A 27,793-nucleotide genomic window follows, 5' to 3' on the forward strand; every position below is an offset into this window, starting at 1 on the left:
TGCTAACTTTATGTTGGGGAAGGAATTACTTATTTCTGAGGCACATGACTCCAAGGTGCTGAAAAAAACAATAAAAATGTGAGATGGAAAAAGATTCTTCTACAAGAAGTTGTCTTAGCTCTTAGCCCACTTCATGAGAATATAATCTAACAACAATACAATAAATCTGGAAGTCTGGAATCCCATAGAGTATGAGTCTGGGGAACAATTTTTCACAGGTAACATCCTTGATGTAGCCACATTTGGATTTACAAGGCATATATGTGAGGACAACCAGACTGACAGGATTTAATTTCAGACAGTATTTTTTCTTCATAACTGCAAAGAAAAATCAGACACATATGAATGATGTTCAAAGAAATACATCTGATACCATCATAAAGCTAATTCTGACTTAGACTATTTAAAGCAAAAAAAAGTTCAAGATTTTGTACATGCCGTAGAGCCCACTTTGTTAAAAAAAATATATTTAATATATGACAAGTCCAAGTGAAAAATTTTATATACAACTGGATAAACCACCCAGATAGTTAAATCAATTCCTTTCTGTTTAATTTTGTTATTTGTTTTTCTATCTGAGCTGCCAATTTTCTAACATATTAGAGAAGAAGTAGGAAAGTCCTTTTGATTGATAACAAGCTCAGATTTTTGTGTCAGATCAGTAGAGATTTTTTCCAAAGTTTGAATTCTGTATGTTGCTCTCACATTCTTAGACAATTATTCTACAAAAATTATTTAAATGCTCTTTTTTTAACTGTTTTGACAAGAACACCAAAACAGTTCACATCACCCTTGACCCACAGGGTGTACATCATCTTGTCAACATATAAACAAACACATGATGGGCTGTATTTTAATAGATTCTGTAAATATCAAGATCCAATTCATCAAAAGGTTTGCCAAAGTGACAGCTGTGGGGGTTGTGGTATATGGTTGCCTGTCCATTCAGTGTTACTGCAACAGCATCATTGCAAGAAAATCTGGGGCTACTGTTGCTCTTTATTCCATATTATTATATCTCTGGAGATCTGGGTTAAGCTGCAGTCTGTATATGTCACTTCATGTATAAGTGAGATATGCAAACTTTTGAGCAGAAGCCACATGGCTAGCTTTTATAACAATCTCTCTTCTATCTCCATCTTTATCAGACAATTCCTCTGATGTGCTGCACTCTGTCAGAAAAGGAGGCTGAGAGGTATTTATAAGCACAGAAACTCTTACTTGGGAGAATGAGCAGAGCTCAGCTTTGATAAGGTTTACACAGACACAGTCACTTTTCTTGGTTGGCTTCGTAGTTTCACGGATTTTAAAGCCAGAAGGGATCATCTACACCAGGCTGTAGTTTATAAGCCATCAACTTCCATCTGGGAAAAGGCATAGTAAAAAGGGAGAGGACCACTGTGCCAAGAGTACCTGATGCCCCCATGATGGCACAGGATTGCTAAGGCAAGAAATGTCCAGATGCACCAAGCCAGGACAACCACATCTGAAGTTGCAGAGCTCATGACAAACTTGTAAGGTCAATAGCAGTCTGCCTAAGGCAAATGTGTTTGTTGTAAAATCAAAGTTTAACTGTTCCTGGCGTAATCCCTGTGTCCTCTGTCACAAAACAGAGAAGAGCAAAAGAGAAAGCAGAGTCTGCCTAGATAGCTGAGTGAAGAAATTTCCATATGTTCCCCACTGAAGATGAGACCCTTATTCAAAATGCTACAAGGAAGATGCAGGCAGTCTTACTCTACCCATGTATGGCCCAGGATGTAAAGAAAAGAGTTTGGAGGATCACAGACCATGAAGGTGAAGGCTTGATCATCCAACCCAAAGATGCAAAACTTGACACATCCAATGACTTTGTGACCTTTTAAAGAGTCGAAGTGCCTCTTCTGTGTCTACTGCAAAAAACATAGCTACCTACTTCTTTTGAGATATGTTTTGTATAACTTCAGCTACTGCTTTTTTTCCCATATGTAGTCATCTATAACAGGAAGACAAATCAGATCTGTCCTCTTCTATAATGAAGACAATCTATTAATCTCCATTAAGAACTCCATTCACAGGCTTTTTCTCCAGAAGCTGATCACCTGCACATCCACCTTGTACTCTGTTTTCTTTTCCCACAGTTGTTTGGTTGTGGTCTCTAGACAGAAGGCAACTCTTCAAAAATATTTCAGTTACATTATGCTATGCATTTTTTACAATTTATAGTTACCGTAACTCTTCTGCTAGAGAGTTAAGTGCCATAATGCTGATGGGCAACTCATCCAGGAGTTCCAATGTGCATGCACAAAGCCAAGATCTCCCTCCTTGTCTTCTGCTGCCTTTCCAACTGTCTCCTCCAGGATGGAAAGTTTAAGAAACTGATATATAAATGTAAAAAAAAGAATATTGTCCTCTTTGAAACTGCTATCATTTTTGTTTTGCTGGAATGGGAAGTAACACTGGGGTCTTTTTATCCACTGGCAAGTACAATCACCATGAAACTTAGAATGAAAAGACCTGAAAAATCCTGCAATCTGACACTGGGACAAAGCTCAGGAGTCCTGATCTTGGAAGCCACACCATGTTCTCTTCAAACTCCCCAACACCACCAGCTGCCAGGAAAGTGGAAGGGAGTAAATGAAAGCTTAGAATCGTGCAGTGACACAGTGGTATGTGCTTACAGCACCCCAGGCTCACTTTGTCCTTTTACGGCTGTCACGCACACTGGAGAAAAGCCCTGCAAGCTCAATATTGAGCACTACAAAAGTTACCTACCAAAAGTTTTGTACTGCTTCCGAGTTTTTGAAACCTTAAAATAGATAAAATACTTAAAATAATGAACAAAAGAGTGGGAAATATCCAGAGAATAAATTCATGACAACACAAAAGAGAAAAAATTTACTTCTGAATGCTGTGATTTCTTAATGTTTTTCCTCTGACTTTCTGTGGGATATCTACAATTCATCATCAGACAGCACCAGCTCAAAAACTGAATAATAACTAGATCAACACTGTAATAATGCTCATGAGGCAAGCCTAACCTGGTTTGTGAGACAGTCGTAAAATTACCTGTAATCTCTGAGAACAAAGAGAAAGAATGGCAGTAATCTTCTGCAAAAGTCATAGTCTGAGAGAGCCCTGGCTCTTTCTGGAAACTCACTGGGCACTACATTGCCCTGCTATCCTATTCTCCATCTTCAAACATGTTTTTTTTTGACTACCTGCATCTGTCTCTTGCCCCAATTTTCCCTATGATCTGAAGGTCCACTCTTTCAGCCTCTATAGATACATGAATTTGTTGAGGAAAAATGGAAGGCAAGATACCTAGCTCTCTGATTTTTATGATGAGATCTTCAAAGAATATGAAGGAGGAAGAAATTCAGTCAGACTTTCAGTCTGTGGCAGTCTAATCCTTGGCTGCTGCACTATAAAGTCTTTCTTACATAGAAGTTTCTCAACATTACTTCCTTTAGAAGTAACTTACCAGGTAAGTTAGTATCAAGTTCCAATGACTGTCTCATAATTTGAAAAAAAGCAGTGGAATTTACTATCAAAATGTTAATGCACATCTAATCCAGCCTTGCTTGTGATACAGAATTTTTTTTTCCCCAGTTAATGTAGGGTGACAGCTAGAACTAGAAATGGATGATCTCAACAGCAAAATCGCTGCTAACTCTCCAATAAAATTAAACCAACTTCCACACAGAAAATGCCAGAGTATTTACCCTTTTCATAGAAATCACTGAGACAAATGCATACCTTTTCAGGAATCACAAAAAGAATTTCTAATGTAAGATTTTTATAGTAATAAATAGTAAAAAAAAATAAGAATTTAATACAAAGATAAAAATCATTTTAAAAGTAAAACATAATAAAACAAAAGTGAAAAAAGGTAAAAAATAATAAAACAAACATTGTGTTGGTACATACCTTCACTAGGTTGGCTCTAATCATAAATTATTGCAAAGGCATGGAATTGCCTCAGCTTAGCTGTCACTCTAAGCAGCTGTCTTGTCTGTGGATGCAGCAGAAAGTTTAAATTCTTGATGTCTTTCATCCCTTAAAACAGATGATCTGACAGTAAAATGTGACTGAGAAAGGAGTATTTTTCCTGAACTGCCCACCAGCCAGGAGCAGGGTGTGGTACAGGAGCAATGTGTTGCTCAGCTTCAGAGAGGTGAGAAGGCCTTGTACAAACTTCTTCAGTGGCTATCGCTGTTATTTCAGATTGTGATTGATAGTGTCCTGAGAGGCATTGCCGGCTATTTCTGATCATAAATACAGCCACTGTGACATGAAGGCCATAGTGGGAATGAATGGTGCAAAGTATTGTATATGGACCTGTGAGATTTCAGAAGACGTAAGTAATAACATGGAAGTAATAAGCTAAGAATGAAGGATTAAGCAGATTAAGATTCTACAAAGTCCATAAAGTTATTGAACATAACAGTTACTATATCTTTGAAAAAGAAGACATCTGATTTGGCTTAGCAGCAAACAATGAAATTGTACATAAGTTAGCCTTTCAAAAATAAAAGAAAAATCTATTTCAAGCAATGAACTAAAACTTCTGAAACACTACTGCCTCTGGGACATGTCACTTTGGGGTAATTAGGGCATAAAAATTAACATTTTATTAAATAAACAAAAGCCCACAAAGGTTAAGAAAAGAGTCAGACAAATGTAGTTTTTGGAGGAAAGGGAGGCTGCAGACCTCAGGCTGACCTTCAGCCATCTTTTGTTGAGAATGGCAGACCACAAGGTCAAATAGCTACTCAGCCAGAGTTACTGTCTGAGCCCACCCAGGCTCAGATATATAGCCTACTTTAATGTGTGTTCCACCATATGGTGGGCTAGAGACACCCCTGAGTGCAGGCTATGCAGTTTCTGCTGAAGAACTCTCACTGCCAGAAATTCATTAAATCTCTAGACTGGGGATGCAGTAGATATCATTCCAGAAAAACAAGCAAGCCAGTTAATATTCCTTAAAAAAATGCCTCTTATTCCCAGTAACTTGAATGTGATCCTGGTTTGATGACAAAAGAGAATGAAATTCTGATGAGACAACATTGATGCAAAAATTTGAACATCAATACAGTACCCATTTTTCCCTAAGCATCTTCACAATTAGTGCATGGTCTAAGGAAATGCCAATGTTCATCTTCACTTTGGTTATCTTTGTGATGAAATTGCATAAGAAATTTAGCTTCCTAAACTTCTTCTGACTTTCAAGCATGCTGAAAGATTTACGGCAAATTAAACTCTATTGTGCTGGTCCTTGAACAGCAGAACAGGTTCAGCTGGGTGAAAAGTTTTGGTCCCAACACGGAAACAAGGCCTCAAATTTCTCGGGAAGCCCCTCTCATTAGAAAAATGCTGGAGCCAGAACAGAGTAGTCAACAATTTTCAGGTTTGTGATCATGGAAAAGAGAGCACTGATGGAAGCACAGCTGAGATCTTAGCTTGGTACACTTTGCCAGCTGACCCTGAAGGTTACAACAGTTTTAAGTGAAATTTATAAGTCTGTGTAACTTTTTTGTGCATTTCTGCTGTAGCTGGTCAAAAACTAACCTGCAGCCTCCATTTTTCTGCATTAGAAAGCCCCCATCTTATTAAAAATCAGACTTTTTGCAGGAACCTATTAGTTTTGCTTAAGTATTCTCATTATGTTTTTGCACTAGTTAAGAAGAACCATATTTATTTTGATGAAATGTTAGTTTTTCTTACTGAACTTTCCAAATGCATGCCATCTAAAGGCACCTAACCAACCTGTACACCAATTTTCCTCTTCTGAAATGTTGTGGATGAGAATCAAATTCTTTTAATTTCAATGTTTTTTTCCCTCAAATGTCAAATCCTTCTCAGAATGTTTGCTCTGAAATACAAATTTTTTTAGGGGTGGAAAAAATTCCACTTTGCTACCATAGCTGTCACTAAAACCTTGCTGATCACAATAAAATAAATAAACTTAAACCCAAGAAAATATCTGTAGCTCAGCAAAACTTCACATCTCCAGTTGCAAATGAAGATGTGCTTTACTAACAACTAATCTTACAAATAAAAAAATACACCTGAGTCCTTCTTAGTTTTCTCTAAGCAACTGCGCATCTCTTTCATCTCCTTTTACAGGAGCAATGGAAAAGGGGACAAAATTCAAGCCATCTTGAAATAGAAATAGGAATAGAAATAGAAAACTTTTTAAAATTATTTTTACTTCAATGCTAAGACTTTTTTGGTGGGTTTTTTTTTTGGGGGGGAGGGGTTGTGAAATAGTGGTCTGAAAATAGCATCAGTACTGCCATGCAAATTCTTTTGACAGATTACTAAAAACTAATTTCTGCTTTCCGCAGTGAATACTGATACAGTGTGGAGCAAAAAGTACATACAAGTCATTTTAAAAAAAAAATCTGAGTTTCACGCAACTGGAAGATTAGCCTAAGTAAAAATTGCAAACCTCGGGTTTGCTTACTTCGTTAGTTTTATATATAACAGTTAACATAGGATTTTTATTTTTTTTTTTTCCAGTTTAAGATTGTAACAAATACTGACCATTGCTTCATTTCCAAATTCAGGACTCTGTTACAGGTGAACAACATAAAGAATGGAGCCTTCATGTGGCCTCTATTTCAGTACGAGTTTCTTGCACTCATCACTAAACCACATTTCCCTACTTTGCAGTTCCACAGATGAAATCAAAACACCTTTAGAAATGCCCTGGGGTCACTAAATTTGCTTGCTTATACACCAGTAGGTCTCTACACAGAAAATACCAGGTTGAATTACTGTTAAAATATGGAATTGTTTACATATATCTTGCTAAACCCATGTAAACAAATATGCAATGTAGTATAAACAATAAATTTATGAGTTACAGATCTTTTACAAGATACCAAAAAAAATGTTTTTCTTTGATGCTAATATTCATCTAACTAAATACAATGTGCTGCTACACAGTCACTGGCAATGCAATCCTGACTTTCTTCACAGTGAAATATTATCTTTAGGTCAAATGAATGCATTTGTACAAGGGTAGCTTCTTGTTAACTGAGTGTTGCTGTTGTTGCATGGACAATGGCAGACAACATGCAGGTGGCTTTGCGGTTCTGAAGGGCCAGTTGTCCTAACTTGGAAAAAACTGATTTAAGAATTGCAATTAAAGTGATACTGCATTATTCAGTCATGCCTGAAGACCTGATTAAATCAATGTTCCTAATGACATCAATGGTTACCATTTTTGAGCAAGGACTGTCTAACCACTGCAGGACATTAGTCCTGGAAGTTCCTGATCTGCATGAGGCCTGATACAAATTAGCTTGCTGCCAGCTATGACTGAACCTCATCTACAGTTTGCAAAAAGAATCTGCTGTAGTCACCTGCAATCACCTGCATTTTCAGGTTAAGCATTCATAGGTTTTTACAGTGCACATTGCTTATCTTCACACAAGTAAAAAGCACTGTGGTTTGTGGTTGATGGCTAACATTTTGCAGCGTTATCGTTTTTGTTTAATATAGGAAAATTTCTAGAGCATATTTGCTCTGTGACAAAATGTCTTTATTGTGTCTTGCAGAAATAATTGACCCAAATGAAGTTACTATACACTATATTTATTGGTTAGTTAGAACTTTAAGATGCAACAAATAGAATATATTATTGACTTTTAAATCTTCAATCAAATATTCACAGCTGCAATTTGCCAAAATTATTTACCTTTCAATAGTAGATCACAAACAGAATATGCACTATAGACTCAAACGAATGCCTTGGGCATCAGCAAACAAATTACAAACTGAAGAAAAAATAAGTGTTCTGGCTACCATTAGAGTCCATAAATAGCTGATGCTGTTCTCCTTTAAAGATGTGTGTTCTTCTACATTAGTAGTCTTTTTCAATGCATAATTGACCTTGAGATGGAGAATAACCTCATAGTAGAGTGGCATTTCTTTTAGGGAACAATGAGTATAGATACTAGAGGATGTGCCTGTTGTCAATGATCATTGCTGAAATCTGCCTATACCACACTAGGACAATCAATTTTGTAAATTATTGCAATAATCAAGGAAATTGCCTAATTTATAAATCCTGGCATACAGCATTTTAATGGATTCCTACATTTTAATGCTGATGCTTTCAAAGCCAAATGAATTGTTGTCCAAGCTGTCACTACACAAAATGATAAAAACATTCAGTCTTGTGGGAAACTACATCTCATGGATATTCAAACCATCAGGTACATAATCACTCATTAGTGAATTCTGTGATAGCTTCAATTTGCAAGCCAACAGCAAAAAGCCACAGTTTCCTTATGAAAAAGCGTTCTCTGGAAGCAAGGGCTAAAAATCACTGAGCATTACTGAAACAATACATTAAAAAATTTCCTAGACTTCTTTGTTCAGGTAAGATACAACACTGTTCAACCTTTTTTTGTATCACGCATAAAAAGAATAATCTTATCTCTGTAACTAAGAGGCAGGCTCAACACTTTTTGACCATGAATCACATCAGTGCAGGTACCATCTTTATAGAAGGGGAACAAATGCAGGGCTTGGTGCCATGGCTGTTGCTGGTGGGTTATTCTACCTAATCTGCCCTCCAGCTTGCTCTCCACACTTAAACTGGATCTGCAGACATAGTTACACTTGGATTGCTATTCTCAGTTAAACCTTAAGCAATTGATTTCAGCCAATAGTCGGCTGCCAGTACTTTACTTACTGCTCAATCTCACTAACCTGACATTTATGGTGTACTGATTGGCCTCTGTCAGTGCTGGTGGTTGTAAATTCACTTTGAAAAGCTTTGTGTTAACAGCCTTCAACCAGGCTCCAAGAGGAGCATGAGCAGGCAAGCTGACAATTGCTCGACCTCCTGCCCTTATTACAGTGAGTAAATCAGGCTTTGAGCCATTAGGCTGGAGCCTGAGGCCTACACAAAAAGGATTGACATGACTAAAGGTCAACCTTTGTCACACATATGTAACAATTTGGATAATGGAATTCTGTAACTTATCTGAAAAAAGGTGCCAAATGCATGGAAGGGAAGTATACCGTGGGCTGAATTTTCCAGCTTTCATGTTAAGCTGTTACTTAACTGTCTGTAATTTAAAGTCCATACATGTTTGATGCCATGAAACCTGGGGGACCATAATGTATGTATCAGTGATGGAGACAGACAAAATACTGAACATCATCACTACCCTGAAAGGCGTATACTGCAGTCGCGGCTTAGGAAACCTATAACCAATATATTATCGGCATCAGGTATACAACACATTTTGGACATCCATACGTCTCATTAAAATACTGCCATTATTTACCCACTTTGAATCAAAAGTTAAGAGTAATTTCAGGCTTTACAAACTAGCTTTCATTCAACAATTGAACTTGCTGTTTATTAACCCACTAAAAAAAAGAAAAAAAAAGAGAAAAAAGAAAAGAAAAAAAAAAAAAAGAAAAAAGGCCAAGTGTTTCTGTAATGTTGGTGATTGGATCACTTTTGGGCAATACGGAAAAGTAGTGATCAAATTAAGGACAGAAATGAGCTTCTATATTTATTTGGGTTTTATTTCAGTATTTTTGTGTATTACATAATAAAACCTTTGAGGTGAGATTATGCGCTATGGGAAAACAGACTGCGTGATCTGACAATTTAGAAAATACTTTTTTTCTGGTAATAGTGTGTGCAAGGATGCTTGCATGTTCTGTGCAGTCCATGGAATTATTGTTTTAGGTAATACGGTTGAGTTTCTGGGGCAGTATCCAACTCCCCACCAAAGTTTATTCTAAATTTCACTTCACTAAATAGGAAAAGAATCAGACCCTGTGCAAATTAGATTTGTTTTGTTGCATATGTGTTTAGGCCCATTTATCTGCTCAGGCATAAGATAACTTCTGTAAGTAGTATAAACATACCAAAGACATGGAGAAACATAAAGATAAGGCATGAAAAAGTCTTGCAAAAATCACAAGGTTTCTCAAAGAAACATCAAGGTTTAGTCCAGCTTTTCTAAGAATAAGAATTATCAAACACAAAGTATCCTTTATATTTGGGATCAAACTAACTTTATATTGACCTTACATAACAAGTCTCTAAATTGCAAAAGTTATCTGGAAAAAAGTGATGCTAAGTGATCCAGAAATACTAATACTAGGAAGCTTCTTTCTAGCAGTTTAGCACAATTTTCTTCTAAGGTACATAAATTAAAGAATCCGTAGAAATGAGCATGCTCTTGCTGAATTTTCAGCTTAGTAAGCTGCTGAACACAAATGAAGGATACTTCCAGGATGCATTATCTGAACTTAAAATCCATGTAAAGGTAAAAATTATTGTGCTGTTTTAATAGAAAATAAATTCAAAATGTGATACACTGAACAAAATCCTCAGAAAAAGCAAGGCAAACAACAACAGAATGGCACCAGCTGTTACTCTGAATAATTCAAGATATAATTGTAACATAACCAAAGGGGTTTTTTCAAGACAAAATTATTTGAATTTCATGAACATGACATATTTGAAACAGGGCTGACAAGCAGTCTAGAATACTAGATGATGGATTGCTGAGAAACATAATTTTCACTTTAATAGAAAGATGGCATGTACATAATTCTATCCCCCAATGCTTTGCTGTAACAGCGAATTTAGTCCAAAACTACAGCCTTGAGAATCTGAATACAAATCCATCACCATAACTGGAACGAGTGCTTCATTTGGAAGGTAAGGATTCTCTCTGCATATTAATTTGTACAGAAATATACAGGACTTCACATGTACTCTTGCCAGCATGCGTCCCAGCAAAATGCCTGCTCTTGGTCCAGATGAAGTCAAAGGCAACGTTTTCTTTGACTTCAGTTAGAGCACAAAAAGGCCAGTAAGTATCAAAATGGTATTTTATTAAAATGGCATGCACACTTTCTAGTAGTGCCAGTTAATCCCATTCATTTCAGATGAAAATCAATAACACAAGTTTAACATTTTGCATTTCCTAATGAATATCCTGCTATACGTATATTTTGCTTATTCCTATAAAAAAACCCAACACATGAAAAGTGGAATGGCATTTCTTCCAGAAAAGCCAACCTTAAATTAAGTCAAGTTAAAAATAAAGTGAAAAAATATATTTGACATTCTGTGGCTTTTCCAAAGGGAAAAAACCAAACAAACAAACAAAACAAAACAAAACAAAAAACCAAGCCAAAAAATATCTACCTATTTTTTTCTGACAGAAAAAAAAAAAAAGACACCAAACTCTTTTTTTAGGTGAATGAAGAAAAGGAAACAGAATTTGTCCTTTGATACATCTGTCAGTAAAAGCTTTTTCATCTAAATTGCATTTGCAGGGGAAAAACCAATTTATGACTTAGCTGTTTCCAGAATTCACAATTTAAAGTTTGAAGCCCAAAAACTCTGACTAGTAAAATGCATAAGCCTTTTAAACTTCTGTATTTTATTCTAATAGAATTTAAGTGTGTATCATATACATTCTTTAAGTCTACTCTTATTAAATTTTGATGTTAAACAGAAAAGGAAAAACATGTGCAACTAGATTAATTTATCTCCAGGGAGTATGGACACATTAATAATTGAGATAATGTTTTCATATATGTTGGAATCAAGTGTGTATTTTCACTTCTTTATTAGAAAACACATTAGGGGAAAATTATCTCATTCTCATCAGTAAGACCTAATTGCTGAGAAAGTCTCTGTTTTCTTTTCAGTAACAAAGAAATTGTTCTTATTATTTCAAAATGGGGAAAAGAAAGAAAGAAAGAAAGAAAGAAAGAAAGAAAGAAAAAGAAAGAAAGAAAGAGAGAAAGAAAGAAAGAAAGAAAGAAAGAAAGAAAGAAAGAAAGAAAGAAAGAAAGAAAGAAAGAAAGAGAAAAAGAAAAAGAAAAAAAGAAAAAGAAAAAAAAAGAAAAAGAAAAAGAAAAAGAAAAAGAAAAAGAAAAAGAAAAAGAAAAAGAAAAAGAAAAAGAAAAAGAAAAAGAAAAAGAAAAAGAAAAAGAAAAAGAAAAAGAAAAAAAAAGAAAAAGAAAAAGAAAAAGAAAAAGAAAAAGAAAAAGAAAAAGAAAAAAAAAGAAAAAGAAAAAGAAAAAGAAAAAGAAAAAGAAAAAGAAAAAGAAAAAGAAAAAGAAAAAGAAAAAGAAAAAAAAAAGAAAAAGAAAAAGAAAAAGAAAAAGAAAAAGAAAAAGAAAAAAAAAGAAAAAGAAAAAGAAAAAGAAAAAGAAAAAGAAAAAGAAAAAGAAAAAAAAAAGAAAAAGAAAAAGAAAAAGAAAAAGAAAAAGAAAAGAAAAAGAAAAAGAAAAAGAAAAAGAAAAAGAAAAAGAAAAAGAAAAAGAAAAAGGAAAAGAAAGAAAGGAAGAAAGAAAGAAAGGAAGGAAGGAAGAAAGGATAGGAAGAAAGAAAGAGAGGAAGAAAGAAAAAGATCAGAAATATTATCAAGCAGTGCTGGAATAAATGCCTGTAGTACCAAAGAGAGTGTTTACTTAATACACCCAGTCCTATTATTGTTTTAAACAAATCAGAGTTTATTGCATTTTTATAAAATACAAGCAGACTCTGGATTGAACAGAAGTGGGCCAAAGGGGTAAAAAAAAGAACTATAACTAAAAAAATTACAAATATTTTTGGCTTTCTGAAGGGCTGATCTTTCTGTAAGTTATAAAATATTATCTTGGCTGATTGCAAGAGAACTCTATAATTTCCCATGAACACCCATAGGTGTCAAGGCCTGTTGTGAGGTAATGGAATGGTATGTAATTTACTCTGAATCACTTTATATTATGCTGTATGGATTACATACAAAGCAAACACTGAGTGCATGGTGGGAACACTTGTGCAGACAGACTAAAGCATATTTCCATAGCATTGAACTACACATCAAACGTGGTGCTTCTGATGTTTCCCACAACAAAGGGAATAAAAAAACCCGCCAAATCAGTAACAATGCTTAAAAGTCTTTGCAATAGCCCTTCTATCTGGTGTACACAAAGAACTGCAAATGAAAACAAGAATCTATCAACTTTACTTTGCAGTGCTGAGAGAAAAAATATTAGACCACTATTTATGGTCCTAAGGAAAAAGAAGTTCTCTCTAGGTCCATCAAGATCTAATGTTGAATAACCGACCTGTGGCCACATTTGTATTTGCAGCTATCGTGAAAAGATCAGTGGAAAAGAATTGTCCAAAGCCACAACTTTATAAAAGGATAATGATGAAATATTCCTTTAACATTTACAGCAATTTAATCCACACTTCTATACCATAAAGACTAAAAGAATACAGGCTATTCAGACACATACTTTCAATTGCTTATATTTATTTTCATAGATCAGCTTTATAAAATCACACACTTTCTGATTATTTTCCTTTCCTATACTTTTTCTTTATTCGACATCAGTTCTTTGATAGATAAGGCATACCAAATTGAAAGCCAAAACTAATGAGAAACAGCTAAAACTTTTACCTAGAGCTTACAGTATGTGATTCTTTGCTAACAATTTTTGCTATTAACATAAATAATCCTAGCCCATGAGCTGCCCACAATACCTTCTAAAAAACCCTAAATTTTGTAATTATTTTGAGGTAATTAATTTAAAATACACATACTCATTTTTCTAGTCAACAGGCAATCTGTGTTGTGTGTTAAGAAGAGCAAACCTATACAAAAACTCAGCTGACACCTATCAGTGGTCTGAACCTGGCACATACATCAGTACTATTTCTTCTTTGTACATAAAATATTTTTTCCTTTCCCCCCAACAATCTTCCTTCTTTTACTGCCTTAAAACAACTTTTAAGTTCATCTGAGATTAGACTAAAAAATTCTTGTATTTTTGTAAAGATATCAACATTTGCAGCTTAACTGCGTAAAACTGATCCATAACTTAGGAAAAAAAAATAAAATAAGGATAATGTAAAATTCTCTAACTCCATTTATCCTTGCTAAATTTCAATGTTTTATGTAACTTGATGATCTGGCAAGCCTATTTAATTATTTTATATTTTGTTAATTAACATGGTCTGAACCACAGAATCCCTCCTAATGAAAATAAATCCTCCAACACCATTATATAGTGTTCCATAGAAGAAATATTTTATTAACAACATATCTCAAAATGTTCTCATTATAATCAAGGGGCTTTGGAAGGAACAAATTTAAGTCTGATTTATTTATGTCTTCTATACAAGAGAAATTCCATCTCCAGTGAAGGCAGCAACAAAACTCCCAATGATTATAATTCATAAATGAGTACATTTAGGTGTGTTCTGAGACTGATCTTTTACACCTTAATGTGAAAACCTTCTTGCCACAATTACTTTGTTTGGGTAAATACTTTCAGACAAAGACTCTGATGGGTTATTTACTATTTGATTGCATACAGAAAATGCATAGGAGATCCTACTCATAGGAAGAAGTCACACGAACAGTAAGCAAAAATAGAATGTAATTATTAAAAGAGGTGATCAGTCCAGAAGAGCTGACAAATATTCAGAGGTTTTCTGTGAACAACTGCTACATACAATACATTGGCTCCACAACACCAAATATCTGTTAAAAATCCATTCACTTTTACAGTATACCTACTGAAGGCAACAAAAACACTTTTTGCATCTTCACGGACTCCTTGCTGGGTTTCTGACCAGCAAGAGCATCTGCTTTTGGTCTGAAGATATGTATTTGGTCTAGATGAGTAAATGTCACCTGAAGATCTACAAGCACACCACTGCTGACTCTCTTATAATAGTGAGTCATGAGGTGAGCAGAAGCTGCAGCTACAGAGGACTAAGCATAACTAAGAAATTACACCTTCCTGCACAAAGCAGAGAAGAAATAAGTGGCAAAAGACTAGGCAAACAGTAGGTTGTTTCTGCAAATAAGAAGGACTGACACACAGTTGGATTATACATGTTCTCTATTATTAGGTCTGTGTGTAAAGTGAGCATACATTGTCTTTTCTTTCTAAATTAACAAATCACAAGATGCTCTTGTTAGCATCTGCATACAAACTGTACTTTACTTGAGCAAAAACTCCGGTGTTTCACTGGAGAAAATGTACACGGTCATGAACAGTAACTGGCATGGATGTCCCTGTATGGCCAAAGGGATACAAAATGGGTTTATGATCTGTTCTGACAAACCACAGCCACCGTTCATCACAAAATAAAACCAAGTATCATGGGCTGAATGTTTTAATATCAATTATCACTGTTATACTTTCTAACATGGTGACAAGTATACAAAAAAAACCCTGTGTTTTTGGAGAGCAGAAAGTGGCTTTCACATAAAAGCACGGAAAGCATCATTAGGGAAGTGCACAGTCAGTGCAGGACAGGAGTTGAACTGATTTTGAGCAAGCACTAACACCTTCACTGTGCAAACAACAGGGCTGCAGAACAGGTTTTGGTGCTTGCTTTGGCAGCTTTTGTGGGTTGTCCATAGGCCATAAGGATGGTGCAATATGTCATCTCTACCCACACATGATGATACAGTTAGTATTGCGACCTGAGTTCTGCCAGTTCTTGTTACGCAGGTCGAAAGGTAAAGAGCACTATGTGCTGTAACCTTCAGAATTCTCTGACCGTCTCTCTCTATTCCACATTACAGCTCCATCCTCGGGTGGAGCTCTGAGGTGCCACTGTTTTTTAATTACTACCTCTAGGGCAGCAAGACTTTTGCTTGCACTGGCTGCGTTTTCAAATCTGCTGTGTTGGCTTACTCAAATTTTGTTGTTCTTTTTAACGTCTAGTGAACAGTGCTAGTGTTACAATTACATTCAGTGTCTACTTCAAAACAATCAAATTTGACAAGGAAAGAAAGCTGATAACTTACTTCCCAGAGATGTTGAGTGTTCCTGATTGAACCTGCTTGAACCTTCTCTGGCAAGAGCAGGACTCCCTGGAAGGGTCCAATCCAAGTGCCTTGCTGGATCCGCTGAGCCGCACAGATGCCATAGGCCAGGCCAGGCACAGTGCTGGTGCACAGGCACACCTCCCGAGGCAGGTCCCGGAGCCACTCCGGGATCTCCGGTGGAGGGGCTGCTGCAGCAGCACTGCTGGTGCCCACCAGGCGCCGCAGGGAGTGGAGGGGCCCGTGCATGGGGCACTCGCCGTTACGGTTATCAGCACACATGTCACAACCTGTGAGACAGAGAGGGGAAAACACCATCAGTATGGTGCTGCTGGCCACCACCATGCTCACTACCACTGGCAAGATCATGCAGATCCCTCTACTTTTCCTATCACTTCATGACAGCTCAGTTCTCAGACGCGCTGTGACCCTCCGCATGTTGCTTAGGACAGTTTTCCTAATCTCATCAAAGCCCAGAATAAGAGATCCCAAGGGCTCAGCAGTAAGCCTGCAGACATTTTGCAAGCCTGGTGTGTTCACAGACCTGACAATACTAATTTATTTTAGCACATTTTTTTAAGATTAATCTTCTGACTAGCATAAATAGCCCATTTAAACCATCTCAGTGTGTTTCCATGAGCCATTTTAAAACACAGTCATAATGCCTTACAAGTCCCCTTCATTTGCCTTACCACAGCTCAGCCCAGTGGTTTCATTGAAACAGGATTTAATTTCATCCTTATTTTAAATGAATATTCCCTCTACTTTTTGCATTAACATGTGTGTGCCTGTCTGTTTAGAATAGAAAATAAATAAAACAGAGCCTCACGAATGACAAATCGGAGCATGGGCAGACATTTACTTTCCTATAGCCATATCTAATCTTTAAATTAAATAGTTACCAATTCCTAGCATACAGTTGAAAATTTTGTATTGCATGGGAATGCATGTTTTTTTGCCTGTTACACATAGCTGACATTAGGAACAAAAACAACGTCTGATTTTGCGTGCAGCTCCCATGAAAAAGACACGCCTGTAAAAATGTTACTTTCCCTATCTGCTCTTAATAACGGATGAGGTTTCTCTATTTTGGGAAGATCCTATTGTCGGGTTTTGGATTGGTTTTTTTTCAAGCAAAGAAAATGTTGGTTAAAAGTTTCCACAGCACTCTACTGCACATACCATGAATGTACAAGTTCCAGGAAATGTTTCACGCTCAGGAGATCCATTTCTCTGGAGGTACGCTGAGTTAACACAACAATAAATATAATGATATAAGTTACCATCTTCAGCACATTTCCTTTTTGTAGCACAGTTAAGGTTTGTTTTCATGCAAATTTATCCCAGAAATATGAAGGAAAACCAATAACTATGCCATAGCACTCATGTAGAAAGTCCTAGATCTTTCCTCTAATAATTTTATGCAATCTACACTGATTCTTACAAAACTAAAGCACAGTACTCAGTATAGAAGCTGGAGCTTCTTATTCTAAGCCACAGATTCAGACTTGCTAGACTGCCTGTAACCACAATTCCAATTCTCAGGAGTACTGACTCAGCTGTTCTTCCTTCCGAGATGGATATACTCTGTATCATGTAGACCCATTTCCTACAGAACCTTCAAAGGAAAACCTTCCTCTCCATTCAGTAAAAGCTGCTAAAGGATAACTAAAGCTGTGTTTCCAAAATATGGCCTCTGTTTGCATTTTCCAATTTTAGAAACACTTTTAAAGCAGTGTTTCACATCATCCTATTCTAAATTGCACCTTAAAAAAATCATGCATTCAGCAATATGGAAATACTCAAAAGTTACATGTGGAAGCTAATTTCTCTTGAAATCATTACACCTTCGAGTCTTGCATGTGTTCTTGCTTGGAGCTCATCTGTTCAAGTTTTCTACCTGTCACATCAATTACAGATCTTAGCAGAAAGCAATCAAGCCCAGAGTTGGGCTTCACTCTGCTGGGTGACCCTGCAAAGAAGGGCCTGCCTATGAGACTTGCAAGGGCAGGAAGGTAGTGGTGAGTCTGAGTCTTGTGGCACTGCTGTGCCAGAGAAGCTGCAGGGCAAAGTTCCCTAGTGGGGATCCTCACAGTGGCCAAAAAATGCCTTTTAGATGGAGGGTTTAAGGTCTTACCTTAACAATATGTAGCAAAATGAGGTGTTCTGCTCTCAGCCATGTCAACTAAAGGTGGCTGAGGGTGAGATTTGCAGTACACCAGGGAAGAGGTTTCTGGCTAGTCCTGAGAAAATTTATACAGCAGATATTCCTACAGCCATTCCCGGTCAGCAAGTATGTGCCAGGTTTTTGTCGTTGTTGTTGTTGTTTTTATTTCCACAGCTAATTTGGAAAGTGAGGTATCACCACAACATCTTTTCTTTCCTCTTTGAAACCTGTCATCAAGAAATGCTGTGGTTTTGGCTTATCCAAAGATCTCAGGGTCTTCATTGGATTTTGGCACTGGAGATCATACAGAAAGGTACTCAGATAGGAAAAAAGATTTAAAAAACCCCAAGCCCAAACAGGTTGGCATGTGAGTACATTTTAAACAAATCTGGCATCTTACCATGTATCACCTGACAGGAAAACTGAGGGCTTAAAGAGGGGACATCTAACCATGATATCAACTAGTACACAGTGCAGGCCATTGAACCTGACCTGTTTGCACTCTTTGACCATCTTCTGGATGCATAATTCTCATCAGAACTATCTGATTATTAATGACTTTCTTGGAGACACTGTGTCTCTGTAGCAGCTTACATTACACATGCTAAGGTTTCTTCACAACTCCAACCAGGCAATTTCAGTGTCAATTTCCTGCATCCTGCTACCACGAGAATGCAAATAACTTTTCATGCACACAACTTTTAGTACCTGCTTAGGACAAGGATTTCTTCACTTAGTCCTGACAATATGTGTTCATGAGTAGAAATACATTAATATACAAATTTTATAGAGATAAATTTTATTTTTTATTTTATAGAAATAAAACATTTTGTTTTAACCTTTTCAAGGAAAAGAAATTAAGAAATTGATGAGGAGTGTAAATGAACACTGTGTCACTGTCATTTATCCCTACAGAAAGTCACACATGTGATATTTATTTTCCACTATCCAAAACCACTGGTAATGTCTTAATGCTTGGCAGTCACAGTATCTGATCTCCTGCTGTGTTCCTTTCCCTTTGTCCTGCCAAAACTGAAAATTTGGAAAATAAGACATCTTCTGAAACTGTTTTGGCTTACAGCTTGTTGAAGAGGGAAGGAATCTGTCTTTAATACTAAGCAGTACTGAAATTCTTCTTAGTTGTATGCTTCATGTATCTATTTTTAGATTTTATGTAATTGTACAAATATTTTTTTTTAATTCTCATAAATATTATAAGAGATGGAAGCCCTACTGACGTATTTTACCATGCCTTGATTAAAAAATTACCATGTATCATTTTCTCTCCAGTGACTAACTTCTGTGTAATGATACGTGGAAGGCTTTAACCCAAGCACACTTTCAGTAATGTTAAATTACCCATCTAAAGACCATCGCTGTAAGTAATGGATTCCTCTGCCTCAGAGAGGACTAGGGAAGGAAGTCCTTAATCAGATAAGGGGGAAAAAAAGAGAACTTCAAGACCTGCACACACTACCCTGCCTCACAGAAAGGATCAACAACATCATCTTCATGGGTACTGCAATGCGGGGTGTGATACAGTGCATCAACTTGCTAACAATACATGGAAAAGAAGTGGGTTTTGCTGTAGTCCACTGACATCACTGAAGTCTCTAAACTGTATGGCAACCTTTAAGACCTACACAGGTGCTGGAAAGGACAAGGTGGGACAAGCGTGGGCTTTCCAGAGAACTGCCACAGAGGTCAACAAGGTGTACTGTGCCCTTCCTCCTCTTTTGATCTCAGAGAGCAGCTGTGTGAGTACAGGCCTCCTTCAAGGACTGCTGAAATTAGTACTTCCTCAGGCTGTAATACAGCACCAGTCAAGCCACAAATCAAGACAAGCAAAACCAAGAAATGTGAGAAAATTGAGGGATTTACTGAAAATGGAAAAAGCAAGGGGGACTGCCACCAGAGAAGAATGTCTCCTGATAAAGTTAGCAGACATAGAAGGTAAGGTCAGTAGGAATGCTCCATTGCAGGCCCAGATGCAACCAGACTCTGGAAATAGATCAGTTTCTCACTTTGTACCTTCACTGTCTATAGATGGGAGGAAGAAGCAAGGAATAAAATTAAAATATCTCCTAGTGGAGCTGTTTGGTATAGCTCTTTGGGGAGGAATGCAATATGTTATTGTTTATTTGCCTCGATAAAGATGAACACAGTGCAACACCAGCACTATAATTCCATGTGTATACGCTCAAAAGTACTGAACCTAAGCAAAAGGGAAAGCACACATGGTTGTTCCCAAAATATAATTGCAAGCACACTCCAACCTAAATAATGCTACTACTGCATATTTTAAGGGATCTGAAAGGAGAAAGATTTTGTCCACGAAAGGTAGGGCCCAGCATATTGTTTTAACCAGCAAACCAGCTGTAACAATAAATGGAAGAAATACATTTTTGTCTCAGCAATAATATGCTTCAGAGGTGCAGTTATACTGGTTACCTGCAGCTTGCTGGTATTGAAGAAGGGTGGCCTCTGACCCTTTGCTTCATAATTCACTGCAAGCATACAGGTATCCAGTGTAAGCGCTCATCATTTCACACAGTATTACTCACTTGCAAGTATAAATCACTGTGGCTGGCCTGCCATCCCTGGCTGGGTCCGGGTACCCAGCTAAGAGAGAGGGTGGGCTGCGTGAGACAGTTCCCTTTCATTCATTGGCAGCTGGAGCTTTCATAAGGATGACGGGTCCCTCGTGCCTCAGTTTCCTCATTGGCGAGATGTTACCAGTCTCTTTCTGCAGAATTAACCGCTGTTTCTCGCAGACTGCCTTACTGGAGGCTGGCTTTCGAGGGAGGGGGACGAGACACAGATGCGTTTTTCTCCCTCGGGTCCCTTTTATCTATTTTTCTCATTGATCCTCGGCACTCGCTGCGGATGGCGGGTCCGAGGGGCCGCACCTCGGTGCCGGCAGGGCTCACCAGCCTTCCTCGGGTTTTTGCCCCTCCATCGCCCCACCGTTCTCCCCTGCCAGCCGGGGCCGTGACCCCGCACAGGCGCAAGAGCAGCGGCGGGGTCCAGTCCGGTCCCCCCGGCCGGGGTCAGGAACACGCCGAGACAGCTGCATCGATCACCGGTGTGCGAGGGGCGGCCTCGGCGCCCCGGGGCGGGACGGGGCATGAGGGCTTGAGGGGACCGTCTCTCCTGCGGAACGGGTTTCGGGTCAATTTTGCGCGGCGGGCTGTGGGCTGTTTGGGGGAGTCGGGTTTGATTTCTCTGCCTTCGACTGAAGGTATGAATGAATTGAATTTCCGTGTCAGGTATGAGAAGGGTAGGAGAATATTGCGTGTAGATAAACCTTGCCACCCTCTACCCCTGAGAGACCCCCATATACAATGTAGAGATGATGAATAGGCTCTGGGAGAGAAGATCGAAGTTCAGTCTGCACCGGCTCCACTCTATCCTACAGAACTATAGGGCAATTAATTGCGGCTTGTCCCCTCATCCTTCATCTCCTGGTGGCACATATCGATGGAGATTACTGCTGATGGACCATTTTATCACTCTAAATAAACAGTCACCACCTTCTCTAACCTCAATCTAATGTATGGCTATCTGCTATGTTTAAGGGTGCTGGGTAACTAATGATGTAAAATACCTAAATCATACAGGTTACCAGCAGTCTAGAGAAAAAAAAAAAAAAAAAAAAAATCATCCGAATATTCCCCACACCGATCCACTTCACAGCATGTTATATATACACTGTCTCCCTGTAAATTGAATGGGAAGAGGCGTGCAAACTGCTTGCTTGCGTGACACTTCAGTTTTACACAGCATATTTATTACAGTGGCAGGTTGGCGCTTCCCGGTGAAGGTAGAGGAATCGCGGGCTCCTCATCGCGAAAGCCTCTCCCCAGCAGGGAGGGGCAAACCCCAAACCCCCCACTGGATCAAGCCAGAGACGCACCCCCTAAACTCACCCTGGGAGATATCCCCTTGCCGCACCAGCACCCCTCCCCCAGCGCCCGGGAATACCCTCATCCTTCCCGATTCAGCAGCCAGGAAGAGAACGGTCCCCAGCCGCCTGCCCCATTATCAAGGCTTTAACATAATCCTCTTTACTTCCCTGGAAGTATTACAGGGCCCTAATTAGGGGTTTGTTTCTCGCTTGTTGTTTTTGTTTTGTTTTATTTTCCCCCTAACTAAATCACTTTCAATTTAAAACAATTACATACAGACACTTAACCCGCAGCTCCGTGGCCCCCTCCCTCTCCCAAGACCGTGCCGTACTCATTGATATTTGACGATCGAGGCGTGCGTCTATGGGGAAACCGCCGCCCATCCATCTTCCCACGGCGGCCTCACGGCGCCGGGCCGGGCTGGGCGCGGGGAGCGGGGCCTGCGGAGGGGGGGCAGCCCGGAACAACACAGCCCCACGGGCTCTCCCGGCGAGGAGGCACCGCCGCTGCAGCCAGCCAGGCTCCCGCTGCCCCTCGACGCGCCGAGCGAGCCCGGCGGGTGGGTCCCGCCTCGGGGAATACGGTTTGCTCCGGAGAAGGAGATGGAAGCTCGGAGCTGGGGGGCATTTGGGAAAGAAGAGAGAACTGGGCATTCTCTTGGCTGGCGAAGGTGTTGTATTTGCAATTAAACCTCGAGGAGCAGGCAGCAGCCAGGGGTCCCCTTCAACCCCAAACCGGCCAGTAGCGGTCGGGCAGGGCCTGCGCCCGATAGGTCTCCTAGGCGGTCATGGGCCAGGCAGGGGAGAGTGCCCACCCGCCCGCACCCGGACCTTCCGCTCCGCAGTGTCGGTGGGACGGCTCGGGGCTGGAAGTGCAGCGGGCGAGTGTAACTCGAAGGCGATAGCTTCTCACCTCACCCGCAACCCCAAACTCCTGTCCCTCCAACGGGCACCTTCGGTGCGGGACAGAGTCGAGATGGCTGAAAATCTCACCTGTCCCGGACTCCCTGCGTGACTCCCGAGGCAACCGTGGAGCCGCGGAGGGGTAGCCAGGCCGGTGACCTGCAGCCTTTGAGAGAACGAGTGAGGGGGGTATGGGGGCACGGCACGAACCGCGATTCCCACGCTCCTTCCTCACGTACAGCCGGCTTTTTCTCTCTCTGTTTCAGGCTAGCTGCCCAAAGTAAACGCACCTGGTCCCAGAAGCTTGAGACACTTGCGTTAGAAGTTTTGCTCAGAGACAGCTAATGACCGCTGGAGCGAAAGCCGCCTGTAAACGAGTTCAATGGTAAGACTGTTTAGATCTCGCTGCAGAAGAAACAAGGGGGCCCGTACTGCCAGCACCGTGCCTGTCCTGGCGGCGAACGCTGTCCCGGTCCGCTCTGACGCCGTTTACAAAGGTCCCTTCTGCTTTCCCGCAACCACTTTTAATACCGCACCGGGAAAGAAACTACACCGGAGTCGCCTGCGACTCTCCGGCTTGCTATTATTCCCCTTACTTCTTGAAAACACAACGCCCCCATCACTTTTGTATCTTTCTTTCTCTTTTAAAAACCTTCATCTTGCAGGTTTACAGAGCTTCTCCGAGAAGTAAAACATGCATGTCTGAACGGTTCGGCTGGCGATTAATTTCAGATTCCACTAAGTGCATGTAATTTATGAGATCAAGTTTTCTGCACCCGAGAGTAGAAAACACGCTTCACTAGAGGGTGAAACTAAGTACGAGGAAGTGGCTAAAAACAAAGTCCGTCTCCATTATAGAAAGATTTATAATGTTAAGAAGGCAGAAAAATTACCAGCAAACTCAGTCAACTTTCTTTTCGCTCTGTAAGACATATGCAGAGTGATTAAGACTATGCTAGCATCCACACAGTTTGATTAGTACGCAACAGAGTTTCATGGAAACTTTCAAAACAAACTCTGCATCTAAAATAAGATTAAACGAATCAGCGTTTTGCTCGGGCATGTGCTCAAGGGTCCCTGGTTTGGGGTATCGTTTGTCTGCTCAACAGCCGTCCTCAAACAGATATTTCAGGGAGGTGAAAAGAGGAGGACAACAAAAAAATAGTTTTAAGAAACCTTGGGATAAAAGCGGGTGTTTGAAGCAGTGGTTAAAAGTCCATATGCTGAAGCTACGTTTCAGTGTTTTAACGGGGACAGATCCGTGTGCTCTGAACGTTAGCAATAAATCTGAAGAATTAATATAGCTTATCTAGTTATTTTCACTCCGTGAAGTTCCTCGGTTGCGTAGTATCAACAGATACAGGAACAAAAGACAGTCAGAACCAGCTTCTAAAACTGCTAACCTCTAGTTGATACAGATGTTTAATAGTAGGGGTGTCTCTCCCTCTCCCCCCCCAAAAAAAAATCAAAAAACACAACAACACAGCCCCCTATAACTCTATAATTCGCAACAGCAGTATTAAACGTTTTCTAACCGCCAAGTCCTAAATGAATTCTTGCAGTCAGGCAGATGACTTTTTTCCTTTTTTTTTTTTTTTTTTTTTCCCTAGAAAACCAGCTTTTCTTATTAAATGACCATGTCATTCTTTTCCGTAGGGGTGAAAACTAAAGCTAGCGAGGTGTTAACAAGGTCTGAAAGGGAAACTCCCCTATTAGAGGGGGCAAAACTCTGCCCTAGTCTATCTGATGAAAACTGCAACTTTTCCTCTGCTCAGCTCGGAGCAGTAATTGATTTCTCGTGTTCGGCGAAGCCCAGGCTTTCCAGGCAGAAGCTGAGTGCAACAAGCAAGGCAAAAAAGGACAAGCTTCTTCACAGGTCGCTCTGAGCCATTTCTGAATTCGCTTTCCTAAGCAGTCCTCCGAAAGAAACCCACCCCAGAGCCACCTTCCCGTGAAGTGTACCTTCCAGGGAAGGACCTGGGTCTCAGGCAGTAACAGCTACTACCGAGGGGCTACAGCCCCCCTCCCGAAAGCGCTGGGAACCACGCAAGAGTAGCTCAGAGGAGGGGAGGGCAGGGCGGAAGACACTTTCTCACGCGGAGGGTGGTTGCGGTACCGACTGCGGACCTCCAGCCTGGAGCGTTCCTGGGCTGCTCCGGAGCAGGGAGAGGCGGAGGGCGGGGATCGGGGACTGCGGGAAGGGGCATGATACGTACGGTTGTTGGGGTCACTGGTGTGCTGATTCAAGGGGATGATCTCCATGCGCTGCTGCCCGTACAGATAGTAGTCCAGCTCCTCTGCCGTGCACCGGAACCGGACGGCAGCGCGCTCGCCGCATTTGCTGCCGCCGCTGCCAGCCCCACACATGTCCTTGCCCTGTAGGGGAGCGGGCGCTCCCCCGGCCGGGGGCTCGGAGCTCTGCAGGGGCCCGAAGACGGGGAGCTGGGTTACAGGCAGCGAGGTCAGGCCGGCCAGGGAAGCGGCCTCCGCGGCGACGCAGGAGGAGATGGAGGAGGAAGACAGAGTGGACGAAGAAGAAGAGGAGGCGGAGGAGAGGGAGGCCGGGCGCTGGCGGAGGCTGTCAGCGGAGGGCTCGGCTCTGTCGGGCGGCTGGAGCTGAACGAGGGCCCCGCTGCTTTTGAGTTGGCTGCTCTGCGGGAAAAGCTGCTGCCAGTGCTGCAGGTAGGCGGGATCCACCTTCAGGAACGCGGATCCGCCGGGGTCGCCGGGCTTCAGCATCGCGCTGTCTGCGGAGCAGAGAGGAAGGGGACAGCGGACGTGAGACCCTCGCCCCTCCTCGGCCGGGACGAGCCCGAGCCGATCTCCGTGCTCGGGCACGCCGGCAGCCTGGGGTCGGCGGCGGGACCGTCCCCGCTTCCCGGTCAGTGGCGGCCTCGACAGGAGAAAGCCTCGGCCTGAAAAGCCCCTGGGGCGGACAGGCGGGAGACTCGGAGGGGCTTTCCCCCGCCGCCGCCCGGGACATGGCAGGACGGCCGCACTCAGCCTTTCCCTTACATTCCCTTCTCTCCGCCCGCGGGAGCAAACGACTCCGAAAGTTGACAACAGGGAGGAGGAAACTTCATCCCCACGCACACAAGCGAGTCTTTTTCCTCTGCGTTACACAGCAGCGCTTGCACAAGAAGGACGCGGCCCGGCAGCGCCCTGCCGCTGCCGGGATGTACCGGCCGTGGCCCGGCTGTACCGAGCTGTGCCGAGCGGGGCGGAGGCCCTGCCTGGTTGCCCGCTGCCCGAAGCTGCCTTACCTGAGCGGGGTGCGGAGGAGCGGTGCTGGGCGGCGGGCGTGCGGCGGTGCAGGCAGTAGCAGGAGCCTTCCAGTGGTAGGAGGGCTGAAAGGAGAGGCTCTCCCGGTCTTTGTCCGCGGGGAAGCGGGGTGACTCTCCCCCGGGTGCCGGGACCGGCTAGCTAAGCGCCGCCGGGCTCCCTCTGCCGTGGCTGCGCATCGCAGTCGCGCCGGGCTCCTGGCTCGGCTCTGGCAGACTCCAGGAGAGACACGTGGGTTTTACGACAGCGCAAAATACAAGCGTGTGTGGTGTGTACGGGAGGGAGGGGATGGACCGGGAAGTTACCAGCGAGCCTGAATGCAGTGCCCTATTTTTGGCAACTTCCCCCACTTTGTTCCTTGCTGAACTTTTAAAGGTATCCCTTTCTTTCCTTCCCTCCTCCTTCCTTCCCTCCCCCTCTCCCTCCCCTTCTCTTTCTCACTCCCTCCGTCCGCCGTCCGTCCGTCCCTCCCTCTCTCTCTCTCTCTCTTTCCTTCCCTCCCCAGCTCCCAGAGTACAGTGCCCAGGGAAGAATCGGGCTTTTAACCCGGCAGAAGGTCCCCAGCTCCGGGTCGGAGCTCCCTGCCCAAGCCAGAAGCGGCTTCCACCCTGCCAGGGCCCCGGGAGTCGGGGCCTCGCCTCACCGGCCGCTTGCCCCTCTGGGGCTAAGGTGGATTTCAGAGACCTCCCCGTCCCGTTTCGCGGTCCTGATCTGTCCCACCTATTTCACCTAACTCGTAACTCCTGGGATGAACTTGCCTCCCTCTCCCTTTGGCTGCCCGAGACGTTCCCCAGGAGGTCCCAACACAGATGAGGGTACTCACCTCCCTAGAACTCTCCCTCCTCAGACCGTTATCCCCTCGAGCGCCAGCACGGCTCCCTCCTTCTCTTCGTCCTCGGTTACAGCACAGAACGAGAAGTGCAACCTGTGGCGAGAAACTTCTCATCTCTAGCGACTTTTTCTTTCCACTTTGCTTTAAAACAAGCATTTTCCTCCCCGCTGCTCAGCTGCTGAGCTCACGTATCAGTGAGTATTTTTTCCAGTTTCTTTCCTAGACTGTAAGAAAAACTAGACGAGAACTATAACCTCCTAGGTATATATGGCATGTATATGGTATCCCGTGCATTTAAGGCGAAATATTTACACTAAGCGCTTATGTCACCTAAACCTCTCTCTAGTGTCAGAAATGCCCCCACTATCAGGTGTCACGCTGCCACCAAGAGCACCCTTGCTTCCAAACATAACGTGTGCCCCTGACAGTTGTTTCTGCCATTCCCTTCACCATGTTTCTAGTTTATTTCTTTCCTACCCTTCATTCTCGCGGAGCCTGGGAAAGCTGCTGCTGTTTAGACTTTGTCTGTGTTTAAGGCAGGACATTTTAACACAAATTTGAGCAGGGCTGGATAAAAAAATATTTTGAATGGCATTATTTTGACAAGGTCATCCGTCATCTGCTCTATAGATTGATAACACCTAAGTTAAAGGCAAACACGAACAGGGGGAAAAAAACCCACGGGGTTTTATGGATTGTAAAGTTTCTTATACAAACCTTCTGTATGTCTTTGGTCAATTCCCTTGTGCGACATACAATGAGCTTCCAGCCCTCTCGCCGCACTGCCCCGCTCTGTGAAGTTCTGCTTCCAGCGGTCCGTGTGCCAAAGCGTTCGCACACCCGCGCTGCTGCGGACGCTGCGCTGTGAAAGGGCGCGCTCCGTC

General features: G+C 41.7%; 1 protein-coding gene across 1 annotated transcript in view; it reads right to left on the minus strand.

Annotated features, from left to right (window-relative positions):
• Positions 1-26,288, minus strand: part of PRDM6 (PR/SET domain 6) — a 72,913-nt gene extending 46,625 nt beyond the window's left edge. The window contains exons 1-3 of the mRNA XM_065662260.1: positions 26,059-26,288; positions 25,012-25,542; positions 15,801-16,108 (exon numbers count right to left, since the gene is read on the minus strand). Coding sequence (XP_065518332.1) covers positions 15,801-16,108; positions 25,012-25,534 — 831 coding nt within the window. The 5' untranslated portion in view covers positions 25,535-25,542; positions 26,059-26,288. The remainder of the gene's footprint in view (positions 1-15,800; positions 16,109-25,011; positions 25,543-26,058) is intronic.
• Positions 26,289-27,793: the final 1,505 nt, after the last annotated feature.

This window comes from Lathamus discolor, chromosome Z (assembly GCF_037157495.1).
Source record: "Lathamus discolor isolate bLatDis1 chromosome Z, bLatDis1.hap1, whole genome shotgun sequence".
In the NCBI taxonomy this organism is placed as follows: domain Eukaryota; kingdom Metazoa; phylum Chordata; class Aves; order Psittaciformes; family Psittacidae; genus Lathamus; species Lathamus discolor.